Source organism: Staurois parvus, unplaced genomic scaffold (assembly GCF_062004578.1).
Source record: "Staurois parvus isolate SC_StPar_1 unplaced genomic scaffold, SC_StPar_1.0 ptg000232l, whole genome shotgun sequence".
In the NCBI taxonomy this organism is placed as follows: domain Eukaryota; kingdom Metazoa; phylum Chordata; class Amphibia; order Anura; family Ranidae; genus Staurois; species Staurois parvus.
In genome coordinates this window covers 876,027-888,384 of record NW_028318028.1, presented here as the reverse complement: position 1 = coordinate 888,384, position 12,358 = coordinate 876,027, and the positions used below count along the sequence as shown (strand labels likewise).

At 52.3% G+C, this 12,358-nt stretch overlaps 1 protein-coding gene across 1 annotated transcript; it reads left to right on the top strand.

Annotated features, from left to right (window-relative positions):
• The first annotated feature begins 637 nt into the window (after window positions 1–637).
• On the top strand, window positions 638–12,133 carry LOC149460222 (uncharacterized). The gene is made up of 2 exons (XM_089679872.1): window positions 638–691; window positions 11,130–12,133. Exons 1-2 carry the CDS (start codon window positions 638–640, stop codon window positions 12,066–12,068), a joined length of 993 nt encoding a protein of 330 aa, XP_089535998.1. The 3' UTR covers window positions 12,069–12,133.
• Window positions 12,134–12,358: the final 225 nt, after the last annotated feature.

Genomic DNA, 12,358 nt, shown 5'->3' with positions numbered 1-12,358 from the left:
GTGGGACTGGTAGTAGTGTGTTTTGCACCCATCGCGTCCAATTGCCATGAATGCGGGAACACCTGGGAACCCCTTGCGAACACTGTGGCACTCCCATGTGAATGAGGCCTCACATAGGGTTCCTGGACAAGGCATCTGGTGGTTGAGGGTGTAAGAACACACGGCTGGTTCTGACGGCCTGGGCTCGGCGCCCCCTGTGACTGACACCCAACCGTGTGAGAAATGAGAACTTCTTGTATTGATCACGTGTGTGATGACTGGAGATGTGGCCGAGTTTTCACAGACTTGGTGCCAGGCTTCTACTGCTGTCTGGGAGGCCCTCATTGCCGCTCTGCGCGCACCGTCCTCCCCACACCAAGCACAGCCCGCCGTCTCCCCTCATGAGGCCTGTGCAGGAATGGGGCAGAGCTTCCAGCATCCTTCGCGCTCACTGGACGGTGAGGAGGAGGGAAAGCTCCGGATAGGCTAAAACTTTTTGCAGCGGTTGGGGACCAACGGGGGGGGTGTGGCCCGGGAGGGGCGGGGATATGAGGGGTTCACCAGCTGCCCTGCTTACAAACATCGGAGTTGTGCGGAACACGAGGTAGGCGCGGGATAATCGGAGGAGCAGCTGTGCGCCAGCGGACGAGATCTCAACATGCCGTCCAACCTGCTGAGCCCCTTCCCCGAGCTGGACGCACACCTGCCCACGGTGAGGAGCGCCGCAAAGTTTACATCGAAGTTTAGGGGGTGTGCCTGGCTGTGTGCTATAGAGGGGAATGCCTGGCTGTGTGCGGGCGGGGAGCTCTGCTGTACCCGTATGTGTGTGTGAGCGCGGGCGGGGAGTTCTGCTGTACCCGTGTGTGCGGACACGGCTCCCTACAGATGGCCCGGTGGTTGGAGGTCTCTGCAGAGCCGCGAACACATGCTGTAGCAAGAGGGCTCAACAGGAAGGACATGACTTCTCAGCGGGCTGGCATGTGTGGGACTGCGCATGTGTTACTTTCTGTAAGGGGGTGTCCCATTGGGGCTGTGCATGCGTGGATTTCTATAGGGGTTTCCCATTAAGGCCGTGCATGCATCATTTCTACAGGGGGATGGTCCCATTGGTGCCGTGCATGCATCGTTTCTACTGGGGGTGGTCCCATTGGTGCCGTGCATGCATCGTTTCTACTGGGGGTGGTCCTATTGGTGCCGTGCATGCATGGATTTCTATAGAGGGTGCCTCATTAGGCTATATAATGTGTTAAGGGGGGCATAATTTATGGAGATGGCTTATTGGGGTTGTCTAGAAATGTGCTTTTTGTTCTACGGCATACGTGTTCATACATCAGAGGGCTGTCTCATTAGGGTTATGGATGTATAATCTGCCCTGCTCATCTGCTTCTTAGCCGTGCGTGCATGGTGTCCCCCCCCGAGGCAGGCTTGCCAGGGCCGTGCGTGCATGGTGTCCCCCCCCGAGGCAGGCTTGCCAGGGCCGTGCGTGCATGGTGTCCCCCCCCGAGGCAGGCTTGCCAGGGCCGTGCGTGCATGGTGTCCCCCCCCCCCCCCCCCCGAGGCAGGCTTGCCAGGGCCGTGCGTGCATGGTGTCCCCCCCCCGAGGCAGGCTTGCCAAGGCCGGCCGTGCGTGCATGGTGTCCCGTCCCCCCCCCCCCCCCCCCCCCCCGAGGCAGGCTTGCCAGGGCCGTGCGTGCATGGTGTCCCGTCCCCCCCCCCCCCCCCCCCCCCCGAGGCAGGCTTGCCAGGGCCGTGCGTGCATGGGTGTCCCCCCCCCCCCCCCCCGAGGCAGGCTTGCCAGGGCCGTGCGTGCATGGTGCCCCCCCCCCCCCCCCCGAGGCAGGCTTGCCAGGGCCGTGCGTGCATGGTGCCCCCCCCCCCCCCCCGAGGCAGGCTTGCCAGGGCCGTGCGTGCATGGGTGTCCCCCCCCCCCGAGGCAGGCTTGCCAGGGCCGTGCGTGCATGGGTGTCCCCCCCCCCCCCCCCCCCCCCCCCCCCCCGAGGCAGGCTTGCCAGGGCCGTGCGCGCATGGTGCCCCCCCCCCCCCGAGGCAGGCTTGCCAGGGCCGTGCGCGCATGGTGCCCCCCCGAGGCAGGCTTGCCAGGGCCGTGCGCGCATGGTGCCCCCCCGAGGCAGGCTTGCCAGGGCCGTGCGCGCATGGTGCCCCCCCGAGGCAGGCTTGCCAGGGCCGTGCGCGCATGGTGCCCCCCCGAGGCAGGCTTGCCAGGGCCGTGCGCGCATGGTGTCGTCCCGTCCCCCCCCCCCCCCCGAGGCAGGCTTGCCAGGGCCGTGCGCGCATGGTGTCGTCCCCCCCCCCCCCCCCCCCCCCGAGGCAGGCTTGCCAGGGCCGTGCGCGCATGGTGTCGTCCCCCCCCCCCCCCCCCCCCCGAGGCAGGCTTGCCAGGGCCGTGCGCGCATGGTGCCCCCCCCCCCCCGAGGCAGGCTTGCCAGGGCCGTGCGCGCATGGTGTCGTCGTCCCCCGAGGCAGGCTTGCCAGGGCCGTGCACGCATGGTGTCTCCCCAATCACACCCCCCGAGGCAGGCTTGCCAGGGCCGTGCGCGCATGGTGCCCCCCCCCCCCCCCCCCCGAGGCAGGCTTGCCAGGGCCGTGCGCGCATGGTGCCCCCCCCCCCCGAGGCAGGCTTGCCAGGGCCGTGCGCGCATGGTGTCGTCGTCCCCCGAGGCAGGCTTGCCAGGGCCGTGCACGCATGGTGTCTCCCCAATCGCACCCCCCGAGGCAGGCTTGCCAGGGCCGTGCGCGCATGGTGCCCCCCCCCCCCGAGGCAGGCTTGCCAGGGCCGTGCGCGCATGGTGCCCCCCCCCCCCCCCCCGAGGCAGGCTTGCCAGGGCCGTGCGCGCATGGTGTGTGTCCCCCCCCCCCCCCCCCCCGAGGCAGGCTTGCCAGGGCCGTGCGCGCATGGTGTCGTCGTCCCCCGAGGCAGGCTTGCCAGGGCTGTGCGCGCATGGTGTCGTCCCCGAGGCAGGCTTGCCAGGGCCGTGCGCGCATGGTGTGTGTGTGTGTGTGTGTCCCCCCCCCCCGAGGCAGGCTTGCCAGGGCTGTGCGCGCATGGTGTCGTCCCCGAGGCAGGCTTGCCAGGGCCGTGCGTGCATCTAGGACTATAGATGCATAGATCTCCTGAGCCTGGCTCTTGTAAACGTGGAGGTATGGCCCCTCTCTGGGACAGTGCATGCATGCTGCTGATTGGCTCTCCCTCTGTATAAATAGGAAAACTTAGCTTGGGAAATGTTGCTCTAGAAAGTTCCCTCTTGGATCTTATTGAGGCTCTGCAGTCCATGTAGTCATTGTAAAATTCTGCAGGACCCCCCCCCCCCCCCTCCCTCCATGGACTCATTGTGGAGATATGTGGCCCTGTGTACAGATATAAAAAGTCTACACACCCCTGTTAAAATGTCAGGTTTCTGTGATGTAAAAAAGAGGCAAAGATAAATCAAGTCATAACGTTTTCCACCCTTGGGCTCCATGGGGTGTTTTAATAACGCTGGTAACATTAGCTGTTTAAAAGCGTGTGTTTTTCAGCAGTTTTGCATTAGCATGGTTTTTTTTTTTTTTCTCAAAGTCCAAAAACGCTGGCTTGCCACGTTTTTCAGTGTTAAGAGCGTTTTTACAACTAAAAAGAACACCTAGATACCCACTTGTTCTGGGGGTTTTTTTCCTGCCAAAAAACGCAGATTTAAGCCTATGTGCGCACGGACACATAGGGTAACATGCTCGGGAGATTACTGGTTGTAGGAAAAAAATTCCACCAAAAGCCAAAAATAGCTGCTGTAAAAACATCCAGTGTGCATGAGGACTAAATGTAACCTATAAAACTGTGATTCCGTTGAAGAACAAACTGAAATCAGCATGGCACATCTTGATGTGGCAATATTTGCCCGCTCTTCCTTGCAAAAACCATCCAAATATGTCAGATTGCGAGGGCATCTCCTGTGCACAGTCCTCTTCAGATCACTCCACAGATTTTCCATCGGAATCAGCTCTGGGCCATTCCAAAACTTTAATCTTCTTCTGGTGAAGCCATTCCTTTGTTGATTTGGATGTATGCTTTGGGTCATTGTCATGCTGAAAGATGAAGTTCCTCTTCATGTTCAGCGCTGAGCAAACCCTTTGGCGCTATATAAACTCGATAAATAAATAAATAAATAATGTTCAGATTTCTAGCAGAAGCCTGAAGGTTTTGTGCCAATATTGACTGGTATTTGGAACTGTTCATAATTCCCTCTACCTTGGCTAAGGCCCCAGTTCCAGCTGAAGAAAAACAGCCCCAAAGCATGATGCTTCACTGTGGGTATGGTTTTCTTTTGGTGATGTGCAGTGTTGTTGTTTTTGTGGCAAACATATCTTTTGGCATTATGGCCAAAACGTTCAACCTTGGTTTTATCAGACCAGAACACAATTTCTCTGATGCTTTTGGGAGACTTCAGATGTGTCTTTTTTTGTTTTTTGCAAAATTTAGCCGATCTTGGATGCTCTTCTTCAGAAAAGGCTTCAGTCTTGCCACTCTACCCCATAGCCCAGACATATGAAGAATACGGGAGATTGTTGTCACATGTACCACACAGTCAGTACTTGCCAAATATACCTGCAGCCTCTTTAATGTTGCTGTAGGCCTCTTGGCAGCCTCCCAGACCAGTTTTCTTCTCGTCTTTCCATAAATTTTGGAGGGACATCCAGTTCTTGATGATGTCACTGTTGCGCCATATTTCTCCACTTGATGACTGTGTTCCAGGGTATATTTAATGCCTTGGACATTCTTTTGTACCCTTCTCCTGACTGATGCCTTTTAACAATCAGATCCCTATGATGCTTTTTGGAAGCTCTCTGCGGACCATGGCTTTTGCTGTAGGATGCGACTAAGAAAATGTCGAAAGGCTGACTAGAACAGCTGAACTTTATTTGGGGTTAATCAGAGGCACTTTTAAATGATGGCACATGTGTACTGACTATTTAACATTATTTTGAATGTGATTGCTTAATTCTGAGTACAGCTACATCCCCAGTTATAAGAGGGTGTGCACACTTGTGCAACCACATTATTTTAGTTTTACTCAACACCCCCCAAAATAAAAAGATTTCAGTTTGTTCAACTAAGTTCTACAGTTTATAGGTCACGTTTAAAGGTAGGCGGCTCTGTTTAGGTCTGCCCTGTGGAGCAGACCTGCCTATGATTGTGGAGGTAGGTGGCTCTGTGTAGGTGTGCCCCGTGGAGCAGACTCCCTTTCATTGTGGCAGTTGGTGGCTCTTTGAATGTAAAATAAGAGGGCGCCAACCTCAAAGTGCCAGTATTGAAGGGAAAAGGCCCCTTAAGTGTAACAAACACTATAATACATATAAATGTAGCACCTACCTTCGTTTACATGCATTTTAGTGTTGATAGGGAAGGGTGTCTATAAGGCTCCATACACACTAGTTTTTTTTTTTTTTCTGCCTAGTGTAGGAGTAAGAACCTGGCTCCCTGCTGGGACCTGGGGTTCCTTAAGAGTTTTTTGTTTTGTTTTTCCTCTGCTTTTGGCGGAGGAGATCTTCAATCAACTGACCGGCTGGATATTATAGATCCTTGTAATGTCCCGTGTGTGTGTGTACCTTGGCTCAGTGCTGGCTTGGCCACAACAAGTCCTACTTTGGACCAGGGCTGCCAGCGGGTTGAACATCACGCAGGGACACATGACTAGGTACCTGACGTCCGTGTCACCATGTCTGACAGCCCCCCACCTATGCGGGAGGCAGATATGTCTCAGGTGTGTTACCTGCATCTCCTGCTGGATTGGTAAGTGCATGCGTCTCCCCCCTCGCAGGGTGTGGCGGGGTCCCCTCGGGCGCTGGGCTCGTTTAGCAGCTCCTTCCCAGGCTTACTTTGCTTATCACTGACTGACTGTTTTTGGTCAGCCCTCCCCTCCCAGTCAGGTTTTCTGCTTGGCAGGGTACTCGCTATGCCCACCATGTGCTGTGTGAGTGGCCATCTCCTGATGGTCTGGAACTGCCCAGCGCGCTCTGCTACACGTGGAGCTCCTTTCCTGGTAGACGGACAGCACTGCTCCTCAGCTCTCCTGGTCGGTGGTGAGTCCTACTGGGGTCCCCCCTGGTCTGCAGAAGCGCTTAGGGGTATTTTCTTCCCTCCCTCGTGGGTGTCCTGTGCCTGATCGAACATGGGATCTTCCCATGGTGTCTGAAGCAGGTGCCCCTCCTCCAGACCCCCCCCCCCCCACTAGTCCCCCTGAGTCCTCTATCCCCTTGGACGCTCTGTGGTCCTGGAATCATTTGTTCCCAGGTTGAGGTGGTGTTTGGCTGCAAGGCGAGTAAAAAGTGCCCCTTCCCCCTCCCTCAGAGGAGGGTTTCAAGCCGCAGTCTGGCTCTGCCGTTGTGGGTCCGGCCTTCCCTATGTGCTCAGATGATGCGGGCTCTGACAGTGAGGAGGCGTCCTCAACGGCCGTTGCAGCGTATGCAAAGGCGCTGGTGACTGTGCTCATTACCGTGGTGTGGGACACCTTAAAGATTGAGTATCCTTCTGGGGGGGCTACTGAGGAAGTGTCTCCTTTTGGGTTTCACAAGCCAGTCTGCACCGCTAAAGTGTCAGCCTCGAGGCGGTTTTCTGTGTGTTATCCTTTTTGAGGAGTCCCTTCTGAAGAAGTGTCCTCTCCTCCTATTGTAGAACCCTGCAGAAAAGGAGGAATCTATCGCCCGCTCTGTTTATGATGGTGGGCTCGGCCCATTGGCCACAGCTCTTTGTGTCTCAGACACTTGCTGAGTGGGCTAAACTCTTGCACCACAATTTGGGTAATGAGTGGGTACCTCCAATCTTTGTGGAACTGGCAGAGCAGCTGGTACAGGGTCTTGAATATGTTTGTGTTGCTGCCCTGAATGCGGCCCCACTGCTCTCCAAGTTGTCAGTCTCAGCTGTAGTTCTTTGGCAGGTACTGTCTTAAGTGCTGGTTGGCAGACCAAACATCCAAAAAGAAAAAAAATAGCCTTGGCCAGTTTACCCTTCCAGGGCAAGCAACTATTTGGTGCCACTCTGGACAACATTAAGGATCTTATGAGAGGGAAGAGTACCTTTCTCCTGCAATCCAGGAAGGGCAAGGAGCCGTGCTGCAAGCTCACAAACAACTTTTTCGTTAGGCAGACAAAGGTTCCCAGCCCACCAAGGTTCTCATTTTTCTCCGTCATCTGCTACGCAGGATAGAGGCCTAGAGAATGATGGTTATTCTAATGGCTCCAGATTGGTCTCGTTGACTCTGGTATGCTGACTTGGTGCGGCTGGTTATTCCCCCTGGCGACTTCGTTGTATGAGAATCTCCTGTGCCAAGGGCTGATATTCCACCCTGCTTTACCGTATCTGGCTTTGACGAAGGACAGGGGATTGCCAGCTTCTGTGCTTGCAACTATGTTGAAGGCTCGTAAGTTTACTTACCATTGCACCTGGAAGGCTTATATTTCATATTGCGAGGCTGTGGAGTGGTATCCACACTCTTTCCATTTCTCATATTCTGGCTTTTCTACAACGGGCTGTTGATCAAAAGCTAGCATTCAGCACTATTAAGGGCTAAGTATCTGCTCTGGCGATCTTCCATTCCCCCCCCCCCCCCCCCAACACCCCCCATGCGCCCGGTTGGTGCCATGGGACCTGAACCTGACTCTTGATCCTTCAGGAACCACCTTTTTGAGAATATTAGAGATCTCACCTTGCTCATGCTCTCTCAGAAGGTTGCTTTTGTGGTCGCCATAACCTCCACTCGGTGGGTGTCTGAGCTGGCAGCCTTGTCTTGCAAGTCTCCCTATCTGGTTTTTCATGTCTCCCTCTTTTCTTCTGAAGGAGGTGTCTGCCTTTCATTTTTAAGGACATTGTCCTCCCTTCCTTGTGTCTGCGGGTGTCTCATCCTTAATCCTTAAGCAGTTTGCACTGCACTCGTTGGCCGTGGTCCGAGCCATCCGTGTGTACATCTCTAGGGGTGTGGAAATTTTTTTAAAAACTTGTCCAGGGACTAAATCTGTGCCCCAATCTACATGTCCAGATAAAAATAAATAAATTTTAACCAAAATTTGTATTTAAATCGGAGGTGATATTAGGAAAGTCTGGGGCTTTAAAAAACAAAAGGGGATTTATGGCGGTAATTTTTTTTTACCTTTGCACTGTTTATCTCCTCCTCCCCTCCCTGCCTGTCTCCAGTTGCACAAGTTTAAAAAATCATTTTGGGCCTGAAGATTACATAAAAACCCCCTAACATTATATATTTTCTGAAAGCAGAGAGCCTATAGAATAAAATAGTGGTAGTTCCAATTTTGTTGCATGATATTGCAAAATTTCAGTAAAAAATACAGCAAGTTAATTTTAGGGCGCAAAAAGCAAATTACCCTATTTTTTTTGTAAAATATAAGCGATGAGATTGCACTGTGTCCATCTTGATATCCAACTTGTAAAACCTTAAAATTTTGTGCGCGCTCATGAAATGGTGACAAACTTAAATAACCTTTTTGTTTTCTATAGGTCGACACTTTTAAAGCTCTTTTTATAGGTAATCAGTTTTGCATTGCGGCGGAGGTCTGGTGCTAGAATTATTTCTCTCATTCTGTTGTGCGCGGCAATATAACATGTGTATCGCAATCGACGTTTTCATGCGTAGCCGCCCCAACGCGTGCTTTTACATTTGTGGGTATGTGCGAGGGGGGGGGGGGTGGTGTTCTGTTCTTGGGTGTAACTTTAATTTTTTACAATTGACAAAAAAAAAAAAATTCCCCCTTCCCCATTATAGGGGACAGGTTCTCTTTATTGAGGCATCCAGGGTTTAAAAGACCCCACATGTCTCCACTGTGCTCCACTGCATGTAATGCGGTGCATATCACACCGCATTACATTCTTTCCTGACTTCCATGGCCGGGAATCTCTCAATTGGGACCTGGAAGTGATATAAGATCACTTCTGGGTCAGGACAAGAAGGGGAGCGGACATGGCACTGTGTGGAAACAATCTGACGCCCAAATGCTTCCACCTGACAGGTGAGCCCGCTGCTTGTCCGCAGCAGGGCTAAAGGTAGAAAAAAAAACTACCTGCCCAATGCCCGGAACTACATGTTTCGGGCGATAGGAATCTGTGCTTCTCTAGGCAATGCAGGTAAATCTTGGCTGGTGGAAGGGGCTGTATGTGACTTCCGGAAAACAGCAGGCCACCATGGATAATGGCCACATGTAATGCTAAACCTCCATGATTGAAAACTTCAATCCAGGGAATAAAAGGAATGGGCCAGAGGAGGTAACACTGGGGAGGAAAAGGCTAGATGGTCTCCAGATCAGAAAGGTTGGTTCAGTCTTGCTGCAGCTTCTAATGGCATACTAAGAAGCTCCGTGTGCATTGAAATTGGAGTAAGTGATTTAAGTACAGGAGTGGCGCTTGTGCAAGACTGACGGTAAGGCTGGGATTCAGGTTTAGGTCGTACCTTGTGAACTCTACGCTGTATAGGTCCTGTAATATCCTTTTAAAACAACTCTGTAATGCCTTTTACTATAGGTCCATTCTTACACATTAAAGCAGAGTATCACTCATCCTGTCAAAAAATAATTCGGCATCTACAAAAACTGTAGCTGCTGACTTAAAAAAATGGCCACTTGCCTGTCCCTCGGTCCCGTGTTGTGTTCCCCGCAGCCCGTTTCACCGGCCTTCCTGGAGGCTGGCATCTTCAGTGTGGGCACCTGGCTGTGACTGCTTGCGGCTTGACAGCCGGTTATCCACTGCGCATGCGCAAGTAGCGCTGCGCTTTATGAATGGTCCTGTAGTCTTCTGGGGCCTGTCACGTGTCCCAGAAGACTATGGGGAGTGAAGGAGGAAGGACACCTTTTGTTTCCGACCACCTAGGTGGCCTGACTGCAATTGGGAGCCGGTACATGTCCAATTTGGGTACGCGCTCCTCCGCCGCCCAAAGGTGCCAATCCTTAATGGGGAGCAGTCCTTTAAAGCAGACCTTCCCCTTTTTGGGCGGAGCTCCACTTTAAATTTAAAGTGCAGGTTTCGGAGTTGCTATCTTTTCATGGCTTCACTACTGATGAGCCACTATCCTTCAGCAAGGATGTTTGATTTCCTATCGTCTGACGTCTGGGACATGTAGTATTTTGTGTGTGGTGTGTTGTGTTTTTTTTTATGTTTTGTTTTGTTTTGTTTTTTTTTGTACTACCTCTTTATCCCTGTTGAGGGTAAGCAGTGGGCTCACCTGTCAGGTGGAAGCATTCAGGCGGTAGCCCAATTGTTTCCACACAGTAACCGGCTTCCAATTCAAACCCCCCCCCCCCCCCCCCCCAAATGAAAGCATGTGGACATGGTTGAATGGATGAGTTTGCTTTTTAATATTAAGAATGAATGAAATGTGTTCGTGGTGTTCATGTGCAGTATAGTCCTGCTTGAAGAATTGTTAGGGAGGAGCAGAGAGTGGGAAGCTCAGTAGTGTGATTGCTGTTTTGTTATCAGGCATTCAAGTAGCTAACACAGCTGCAAAACCACAGCAATAAATAGCCGTGCAAACATCCTGGAAAGGGGTGTGAATCACATAAGTGACACAAATGCAAGAAATGAATGTAAAATGGTTCATATGTATTTCACTCTTGAAGCTGTTTGACTTCAGGTATCATCTGATCATGGATGATAAATTTAGGGCCTTTTCATAAGAATTGCCTGAAAGTGATTCTAAAGGCTGTGTTTTTTTTTTTTTTTTTTTTTTTAAAGTATGCTTGCTGTGTGCATTGGTTTTGCACAGTGCAGTCCTCTTCTCTGGTCCCTCTCTGGCGCTCCTGGCCCCTCCCACCTGTCGGGTGCCCCCATAGCAAGCTGCTCCAAGTGCATTCACACATGGAGCTGTGGCTCGGCCCCACCCGCTCTCTTCTCACTGGCTGACAGCCGTGAGAGGCAAAAGCTCCCGCTTCTGACTTCAGCCCTCAAGAGGGAGTCCCAAGATAGCCAAGACTCCCAGTGTACATTGCTAAATCGAGGGGGGGGGGGGGAGCTTAGGTGGGGGGGGGGATGCTGCACAAAGAATGTTAAAAAACAAAAAACCTGGATCCTTTACAACCATTTTAACAAGTTTATTAAGATGCCCTGATTTTTGCTTCTTGGCCCTTAACGTGTTTTGTTTTTTTTCCTCCTACCTATTCCACAGGATTTTGTGTCCCTGTTTTCTGGGGTCAGTCTGAAAAGTGGTGGAGAGGAACATCCCAGCACACACTCCTCCTGTCCAGTCAACCTCAATGAGAACACAAAATGTAAAGAACTTTCAACCGACACTACTGCTTGGCCGCTGCAAACTCCATGGAGTCGGGAGGCCGAGCTGCCTTCTTCACACTCTCTCCGTCTCATCCCTTTCCAAGCCGACCGATCTGTGAGCATGATCGAGGATAGCAAGAAGTCGTCCTCAGCAACAAGGTCCCCTTCATCCCGCTACAAGACAGAGCTCTGTCGCACTTTCCATGAGAGCGGCTCCTGCAAGTATGGCTCAAAGTGTCAGTTTGCACATGGAACAGCAGAGCTTCGAGGGCTGCACCGTCATCCCAAGTACAAGACCGAGTTGTGCAGGACTTATCACACCATTGGCTTCTGTCCATATGGTTCCCGGTGTCACTTTATCCATAATGCTGAGGAGCAGAGGTTCAGCAATGCAGGCAAAGGACAAAGACCACCTCTTCTCAGACACAGCGTCAGCTGCTCGGGCCTCCCTTCTTCATCCTCTTCATCTTCCTCCTCCTCACTCTCCCTATTCTCCTCCTCCATAGCCTCTTCCCTTACATCCCTGTCTCCATTTTCACCATCCAGCCCAGTGACACCAACATCCAATCCGTTTGCAAGTGTTGGTCCTTCGTCCCCAGAATCTTCTCCTGTCATTCTGAACCTGCCATTGTTTGCGCCAGTGTCCCCTCCACGACCAAACAACATTGCGGCTGCTGGACTGCAGCTACAGCTCTCTCCCTGGAGGAGAGGTGACCCTAAAGGAGAGGAGAGATGGGAATCCTCGGCTCAGCCAGAGAATGAAGAAGAATCTGCAGCAGCTGGAAACACCCAGGAAGCCAAGCGGCTCCCCATCTTCAGCTTTCTTTCAGACTAATATTTTGAACTGCTCAGGCTAACCCAAAAGGCGTGTACTCAGTTGGTGGAAACTGACTGCACATAGTGTTCAAAGCTGAAGTGACAAAATATTTTTTTTTTTTTCTTTGTGAACTGATTTGGTGTATTCAAAATTATTATAATGTGTAGTTGATTTGAATAAGACCAGGGTCCGCTATAACGTTTAAAAGCTGAGTCTTCAGTCTGACCCCCCCCCCCCCCACCCCAGCTTCTGATAATTTGATTGGGGGGGCAGGGAAAAATCTGGTTATCGGAATCTGGCTTTGGGTA